Here is a 9,787-nt window from a genome sequence, read left to right on the forward strand (position 1 = left end):
CTTCAAGTCTACAAATTACTGAATATATATAAAACTTTTTAATAAAAGTTTTAACTGCACCTAATGACTATTACATGTAGTATATTTGACTAAAGAGTCAGAACGCCATTATTAATTTTGCAGTTGTCATTGCTGTGGAGATTTGCTTGAATTTAGCTTCGTTTGTGAAGATACAAAGTTACAGATTTATATGCAGGTATCAATATTTCTTCAAGTTCATTAGGATTTTTGAACACACTGCCCATGTCAGTTGATAACAGTGTTTCTCTGTGTCTATTAAGTCTGGTGTCTCATGTCCATGTCAGTTGATTATGGTGTTTTTCTGTGTCTATTAACCATTGTGTCTCGTGTCCATGTGAGTTGATTGTGGTGTTTCTCTGTGTTTATTAATCCTTGTGTCTCGTGTCCATGTCAGTTGATTGTGGTGTTTCTCTGTGTCTATTAACCATTGTGTCTCGTGTCCATGTGAGTTGATTGTGGTGTTTCTCTGTGTCTATTAAGTCTGGTGTCTCGTGTCCATGTCAGTTGGTTATGGTGTTTCTCTGTGTCTATTAAGTCTGGTGTCTCGTGTCCATGTCAGTTGATTGTGGTGTTTCTCTGTGTCTATTAACCATTGTGTCTCGTGTCCATGTCAGTTGGTTATGGTGTTTCTCTGTGTCTATTAAGTCTGGTGTCTCGTGTCCATGTCAGTTGATTGTGGTGTTTCTCTGTGTCTATTAACCATTGTGTCTCGTGTCCATGTGAGTTGATTGTGGTGTTTCTCTGTGTTTATTAATCCTGGTGTCTCGTGTCCATGTCAGTTGATTATGGTGTGTCTCTGTGTTTATTAAGCCTGGTGTCTCGTGTCCATGTCAGTTGATTGTGGTGTTTCTCTGTGTCTATTAAGTCTGGTGTCTCGTGTCCATGTCAGTTGATTATGGTGTTTCTCTATGTCTATTAAGCTTGGTGTCTCGTGTCAATGTCAGTTGTTTATGGTGTTTCTCTGTGTCTATTAACCATTGTGTCTCGTGTCCATGTGAGTTGATTATGGTGATTCTCTGTGTCTATTAAGTCTGGTGTCTCGTGTCCATGTCAGTTGATTATGGTGTTTCTCTGTGTCTGTTAAGCCTGGTGTCTCGTGTCCATGTCAGTTGATTGTGGTGTTTCTCTGTGTCTATTAAGCCTGGTGTCTCGTGTCCATGTCAGTTGATTGTGGTGTTTCTCTGTGTCTGTTAAGTCTGGTGTTTCGTGTCCATGTCAGTTGATTATGATGTTTCTCTGTGTCTATTAAGCCTGGTGTCTCGTGTCAATGTCAGTTGATTATGGTGTTTCTCTGTGTCTATTAAGTCTAGTGTCTCGTGTCCATGTCAGTTGATTGTGGTGTTTCTCTGTGTCTATTAAGCCTGGTGTCTCGTGTCCATGTCAGTTGAATGTGGTGTTTCTCTATGTCTATTAAGCCTGGTGTCTCGTGTCCATGTCAGTTGATTGTGGTGTTTCTCTATGTCTATTAACCATTGTGTCTCGTGTTCATTAATGTGTTTATTAATCCTGGTGTCTCGTGTCCATGTGAGTTGATTGTGGTGTTTCTCTATGTCTATGAAGCCTGGTTTTATCATGTCCACGTTATGGATTACTTATCAGAGTTCCTTATTTTCCCTGTTATATATTTATCTCGGATGGAGACTATTGCATATTTAGCTCTGTATTTTATGATAAATATTAGCTAATAATGATTATTTTTTACATTATTTCAATATACACAAAACAAAAAGGTCGTCATATATCTATTAACACAGTTCGATATCGTCTGTTATTAAAAAACAACTCAAATACATGAAAAAAACCTACGGTATAAAATGTATCGGAAATGACATAATGAGAATGTATTATTTAAAGAATGTCACTAAAATGGGGTTTGCTCACATAGCAGTGTTTCATGTTTTACGCTGAGGTATATATATCCTATTCCTAGTAATACATTAAAGAGAAGGAGACACTTAATGGGATTTATTCATGTCAAGAAAACATTTTTAACTAGATGTAATTAAGGTTTATTACCCATCCAAGAAATAAATCACAGTTAAGCACATTGATGCCTGTGCCATCGAGATACTTATCGAAGGTCAGTTTTTCGAGGGTACCAACAACTTCCTCTGCTTCTTCAACGTGACTTATGCGTAGGAAGATCTTTAAATTCCAATTCAACTCCTATTAATTTGTCGATTTAAATGTTAATTACAATGCGGCAAATGATACCAGTTTAAAGATTGATTTTAAATTTACATGTATAATGATATTGGGAAAAGTTCATTTTATTACAGAAATACAGTAATGACTTAATATAAATTAAAGCAAACCAATGTTATTTACATAAATCATTGTCCTACTTCCACTAATTAGAGCTGCTCCTGGATGCTATTTCTATTCATGAAATGCATTCATACGATTGACAATTGTGACTTGTATAGGAATAATATCACAAAGAAGTAATTTCATTACTGGATTAAGATGAACTCTGCTATCATGTCATTGTGTTTTGATGTATTTCGTGTTGTTTAATGCGATTGATGCGTGCACAGATACATAGTTTGATGAAGATAAGACAGTTCAGCTCTCCACTATAGCCGCTACTGTCGACAATTAAACATTTTATCTGTTTTTTAGTATGCAAAAACCTTTCTATACTCTGAAGAAAATTTGATTGGAATTCGTTGTCAACAGTCCTATCACGAAACACCGAAAATCTGGTGAAATGTACGATTCAATTCCGTATAGTTGCCGAAAATAAAAGATAAATAGATGAAAAAAAACATATGTAGAATTTGATTTCAGTCCCATGCAATTACTGGTATTAGTATCTAGATTTAGTGTTATTAAGTTAACTAAAATTGTATTGCTAATGTCTATGATTTCCATTGAACCACCATTTTTTTTTTTTTTTTTTTTGCAGCTTATTGCAAAATGTGTATGTATATACATGCACCACTCGTGCAAAAGCTGATAGCGCTACCAATTTCAGTTACCAATAAATAACACTTATATGGAACAACAAAACAACTGGGAAAAACTATATATGAAATTACAACCGTATAAGTATCATAGAATCATATTTCATAACTCTGCCTTACCGATGACAAACTTAATGGATTGTAGACATAAAAGCTGACACAATTCTTTCAGAAGTAAACAAGACAGAGCACTTCTGGTTAAATAAGAATGGGATGTGCTGTAAGGAACAGGAAACGTGATCTAAGTGATCTAATATTACCCGAATAAGTGAAATTGTATCAGCAAGACACTAAGTCGTGTTCTAGTAAGGTGTCCATATTCTGACCCCATGACTTTTCGCTCTCCGTGTCTACCGATTATTCACAAAGGACGGAATATGACAGACAACAATTACTTCAGTTTCCACTGTCCGTATAAGAAAGTGTGAGGTCCAAGAAAACCCATGAGTATTTCCAGGAACCTTCCTGAATAAATCTGAAAGCAGACACCAATGGGAAACCTACGTAAAACAAAGCCAAGATTACATATAACGCAATCATTACGCGTACTTAAAAAAAAAAGACAAATATCATAAACTAACCTTTGACATTTCACTATTATAGAGTATGATAGCTCCAATAAGCTCAAAATACCAGGTTTATAAAGGCTTGTTCAGATCATTAAATTCTGTTGAGATATTATTCGCATCCATGGAAACAAATGTTAGTCAATTTGTAAGAAACAATGAACGGATTTCACTGTATTAGGTTACATAGAAATTGTCGCCGGTGCAAAATGTAGTCATGCATTATTCTGTCATCATACACATGATCTTTTCCTTGTTTTATCGAATTTCAGATAGAAGTTAAGTTTACACGTTGACACCCTCTTGTTCTCTTTTAATGTTGAAACCATCTTCAAGTATTTATTTTATAATCTACGAACAATACAAAATCTTCATTTCGAAGTCGGCAAACCATCTTTCTAATTTTCTGAAAAATTTCGGAAAAGCTCACAGACATGACCTTATTTTTGTGTAAAGGTTGGGAAGTTCGACCTCAACTAAAGTCATTAGGGTGCGATTTATATGAGTCGTAAACCCGGTTTTAACACCCTTAAAGTTAAATCTAATTGCTTAGGGTTTTTTTTCACGACCGCCCCACTGATAATAACCGTGTAAAACAGACGTCCTAGTCGTCTTTCAAATCCGATATGAATTGATTTGCAAAAGGCGACTGATCTACAACGTATATTAAACGATGAAACCATTATTGATTTCTGTAGTACGAAATATCTCAACAAGTGACACATATTTTAGTACAGGGATAAAATAGATTTCACTGATATTTTCTTTGGGTTACATATTGTATCATCTTTGTTAATGCGTTTCTCGTAACAATCCTACCAAAGGTTGCGCGCATCAACATAGACAGACATCCATTGATTACGCAATAAAATATACATTTCCTTTCAATTATTCGTGCTTCCTCGTCTTAACAGGTTGGCACCTATGACATTTCTCTGTATCTCCCTTACTGGCTTTAGTGAGGTGACAACACAAGTCGTAACAATTGGAGAACGTCATCATATGTCTTACGTTGCGAGGTAGTTGTACGGTGAATTATAACAGTAAAGTCATCAGTGAAAACCATGCAGATGGGGAATGACCCGTTCTCTGATCTCGTTTGTACTGCAGACATGACAGTAGAATTTACGACACGTGATGTAAGCTTATGTCACCTTAATAGTCCCCATCAGACACTGTCGTCCAACAAACGGAAGACTACACTCTTGGGTGTACACATTATCAACGTAATACTATATACGGTAGGTGCTTCCATTAAGTTACGCCCTCAATAATGAAATTAGTACATGTACCGCCGTACTATGTCAACTGAATCCTACGGACGCTATCAATTTTCTTTCCGGCTTTAGAGCATTTTCCAACTCCGAGTAACATCTGACCAATTCCCCTACACTGCTTAATTTCTTAATTTAATTGTTGGGTTTTTTTTACTTCTACTGTCCAATATTACTTTCTTATAATGATATCAATTAAAAAACATGTAGGAAGCAAATAGCATCAAACCAGACCAAGTGATTGAGAGCACGGCAAAATTTGTTATTCATCAATATGTAAATGGCTTCGTCAATGAATCTGGAGATGCTTACCCCCTATAACAAAATCTTATGTTATTCTCATTAAATTGTTTTGATGTAAATTTTTACTGTGTAACCATTATAGTTTTCAGTATAATGTGCCGGGGCGAGGTGTCCTGCTGGATGGCATTGGTAGTATACTTCCGTTAGGTCACACTATAAAGTCGGCATCACTCCGAACGGAGATAAAGACGAATATGTCAAAGCCTCTCAAAGTCAAACACATTCATTACATGTATGCATTTCGCTCACAGAGGAGAACTTCTTTAATGTCCTTTTGATAGGACGTTAAACAATGCTAAACGAAACAAAATCACACAGTAGAGGCCATCCTTGGCTTCATTCTTAGATAAATCACACAAGATATTGGTGGGTTCTCTCGACGTTTTATTCCATGCCTGCAGCTATGGAGCAGAGGTTCCCGAAACATTGGTCCATATACTAGCATTGCGTAGTACTGATATATATATATATATATATATATACATACTGGCTCTTTGAAGTCTCGGGAAGAAGTACCCTGGTAAAAATCAGTCAAAGGTCATATCCTATACGACTAGTCATTGGTCAGTCTACAGTCATGTGTCATAACATGCATACTAATTACATTTACGTAACACACAACACACAAATACAGAACGTATACAACGTTATACATACATTAAGGTGGCTTGACTCATAAAATATCAAAGAATTTAAAACAATTACATTTATCTTAACCTTATTTAATATCTACAGGATATATTCCTATTTTACTAAGTAATATATAAAAGAGTATAAATTCGATCCTGTAACATACTCCCCCCTTTAAAAAAATGACTTCCACGTCATTACTATGTGTATGCATTCAAAATACATAGCATTATGTCAAAACTGGATTTACTACCTGAACTAGATAATGTATGAGATATTATATTTACAAATATCAAATTAAAACTTAAAATCCTCCGCTGACAATTGCCAGTAAGGCGTCGACCACCCTTTCAGGCAAATTGAGCATGGCTCCTCCTCTTTCACCAGATCCTGTATGTAAGTCGCTCTCACCAGCCAATCTGGCTTAAGCTCCCTCCTCGCCTGCAGACTCATGACAAACTCTTACATTACATTACCTATGGCTGTTGATAGGACGTTAAACAATGCTAAACGAAACCAAATCACACTGGGAGACTGTCCTCAAATGACGTACGGCCTGTTGATAGGACGTTAAACAATGCTAAACGAAACCAAATCACACAGGGAGATTGTCCTTAAATGACCTAGGGTTGTTGATAGGACGTTAAACAATGCTAAACGAAACCAAATCACACAGGGAGATTGTCCTTAAATGACCTAGGGTTGTTGATAGGACGTTAAACAATGTGTAACTAAACCACTATAGTGCTCATTTCGAGCATGTGACGTAACCAAAATTTAACCTAGATTGGCCGGTCATGTGTCGGCGATGTAGCGTGTCCATGCAGTACAAGTTTTGTTTTTATTCTGGCCCAATTTAATCGAGTTGAAAGTATTCTTTTTTTTATTTCGCCCTCCTTATTCCTTTTTCAGATTTCCATATTATGTCGTTTTCGTTTTTTGTTTCTTTCTTTCATTATTATTTAGTCCTCGTTATACCAGTTATCTGTTTTGAGTTAGAAATACGATTTCGTTAAGATGTCAGTTTTCTTTTTTATTCCGACTAAACCATTTCAAATTCTGCCTTGTGTCTGGTACATTAACACTACATTGTGTAGACAAACATGATTATAGGATATTTTGATGTTTATTCGATCTAATACGTGTTAGACTCTGAGCGTTGTCACCGATAGTAGGAAACTATCTTACTATCTATACGAAACGTTATGTTCGTTGTATATATGTGCATTATGACGTAATGTTCAATAGACCCCGTGGTGTTTTATCCGATAATACACGTCTAGAACATGCATTTTATCAAATGGTTAATTCAATTAAACGAAAACTAGGGTGACATTTGGTTAGAGATTAAAATATAAATTCTTATGCTTATATCACAGCTCGTAAACGAGAGGAGGGAAGTTCACAGTAAAATGTCTCTGTATCTTACAGTTAACTAACGGCATACCAGATCGATAAAACAACTAATGGATAGTTTAAATGGCTCTGTGACATAAATGATACTCCGATTTATCATTAACTGGTAATTGTTTCAAATTATACGAATAGAACCGTCCTTATCTTTGTAAAATCTTTTCTCGTTAACGGTTCATTATCTCTGAAAAGCTTCTGTTCGCTTTCGTAGGTATTTATGGGAGCTGCCAGTGTTATGATATATGGCCAACTATCGTTATGTAATACTGTAACACCTCCGTGTGTATCGGTATATAACAGCTACATACTAACACCTCCTACCCCAGTGTGCACTTTTATTCGTTACTGATAATCTAGTTCGGAAATCTAGTATGATACCATGCTTTGCCAGCACAATAACCTCCACTTGTAGATAACAGAATGTGGTTTAATGTGCTGATTCAGAGCCTTGCTTCCACTGATAACGGTACAACAGTGATATGCCGACTCAGGGCCATTATTGATGGCGGTCCCAAATGAAACATTTCGACAAAAAGCCCCGTTCTTAATGTGCTTTTTCACTTAATGTTAAGACATTACCTCCGTAAAGCTTTCCATTAAATTCTTCAGCATAATACATTTCTGTATTTCCTTTTTTCTAGGACCTGGTTTCTGGGGAACAATGAATAAATTAGAATGGAGCATTTGTCATAGAGGAAAGAACCAGTCCCCGGTCAACATAGTTCCGGAAGACCTGCTGTTTGACCCTGGACTAAAACATATACAGATATCGGGCAACAAGGTATGTGTAGGAGAAATTCCTTATCTATATATCTTATATATACGCGATTTCAGGAGACATGATGGAAACCTTGATATACCTTATCGTCATTTGTGAATGACGACATGCAATCTATCTAACTATTTAGTATAATGAAGTTATTTCAAATTAACCACTTCATTCTTTTTCAAATTTCTTATCTTCCAGAAATCCGAATTCGTGGATAGGTTTTAAACAGTAACATAAAGAGGGGTTAAAATGGATTCTCAGTGTGAACAATGTTATCCGAATCTGTAGATAGGTTTTAAACAGTAACATTAAGAGGGGTTAAAATCAATGGATTCTTAGTGTAAACAATGATATCCTAAATCAAGATACGTAACTAATATGAGGTACTGATGTTGCGATATACCCACTTCTTATGTTGTCTAACATCAAATCTAAATAATTATGGTAGTCACTATCGATAGCAAAAACCAAATGTTCGGCCTTGTGGATAACTACGTCTGAGATTGCATCTGAGATTTATATATAAAGTCGTGATGTATGCTGTAAAACTCTTCTTGTGTCATTTGAAGGCTCTCGTATAGAAACCACGGTGAAGTAGTTACATAGTTACATGTTCAAACAGAAACCCCTTGTAAAAAGCAACACAACACAAGTTAATTAAATTGATCATTGATAGGCATGACTTTTACTTGATTTATATCTTGTTTTATATTTCCTTATACGGTATGAAGATAGAAATTTCTGATGCTTGTCAACTAATTACCCCAGAACCCAGTTTGAGAACGTGACATTGATATTACCTAGATTAATATGATAGGAAAAACTCCTCTGGTACTAATTAAGGGTCTTGATGTAAGTGTTTTATTGATAATATTATGAACTCATTTATAAACACTAGATTTTTGATTTACGAGTTTGTTTACACGTCCCGAATGATCTTCATGTTTATGCAAGCTTTCTCTTTTAGAGAAATCTAAGTCAAGAAAAACTTCTAGTTTGGACATTTCGTGAAAGCGAACCTTCCATATCAGAATGCATGATTCCTTAAAAAATGCTAACTTTATTTATTTTACAACAATTGCGAAAAAATGTATATCAACATCAATTAATCACGCTGTTGACCCAGATTGAGGCGCACAATGTATCTTTCTGTAGGAGGAAACCCGGAGTACCCGGGGAAAACCCACGTCCTGAATGATTTCCATGATTAATTAAATTTCAATCACTGCCTCCACTAGGGATCGAGCCCGGGAATTCTGGATTACTTGTCTTACGCTAAACCGATCAAGCTAAAGCGAGCGGTATCTTACGGCTAGTATTTACCATGGTTACACTTCCATTGTGTCACATTGTTTTATTGTCCTCGTAGGGAAAACATTACGTAAGTGAAGACATTAACTTGAGGTAAAATCCGTACAAGTCCGTTTGATTATAACATAATGTCTTTTATTTTAACACCATGAAATGCCACGATGTATGACCTAGTAGACCTTTATAATGTAGCTGACAGTGGCTCCCTCACATACACGGACTACGGCAGAAACAGGGGTCACCCAAGAAACATTTCGGATTTTCCGGTAGACAGGCTAGGCTCACAGCTTACGAGAACTTCAGTTTATTTCATTGGGGTTGTCATACGTTTTAATTTAAAGCACAATCAAGTTCTAAATCGTTCTCCTAGCTATCGTACATGTAGTTCATCTCTAGATAGTCGTAAACATATTTCTGCCGTATAATGTTAAACAGATAAAAACAATCCAATTGTTCACAAAGATGAGAAAAACAAACAAAAAGAGAAAAACAACTATTAAACAAAATAAAACGAAAATAGTGAGGTGACTCTAC

At 35.9% G+C, this 9,787-nt stretch overlaps 1 protein-coding gene across 1 annotated transcript in view; it reads left to right on the forward strand.

The window, feature by feature from the left end:
- LOC117330137 (putative carbonic anhydrase-like protein 1) overlaps positions 1-9,258 on the forward strand; it is a 70,504-nt gene extending 61,246 nt beyond the window's left edge. Inside the window, exons 3-4 of the mRNA XM_033888356.1 lie at positions 7,815-7,954; positions 9,181-9,258. Of these exons, the coding sequence (XP_033744247.1) occupies positions 7,815-7,954; positions 9,181-9,258 (218 nt within the window). The remainder of the gene's footprint in view (positions 1-7,814; positions 7,955-9,180) is intronic.
- Positions 9,259-9,787: the final 529 nt, after the last annotated feature.

This window comes from Pecten maximus, chromosome 6 (assembly GCF_902652985.1).
Source record: "Pecten maximus chromosome 6, xPecMax1.1, whole genome shotgun sequence".
Classification (NCBI taxonomy): Eukaryota; Metazoa; Mollusca; class Bivalvia; order Pectinida; family Pectinidae; genus Pecten; species Pecten maximus.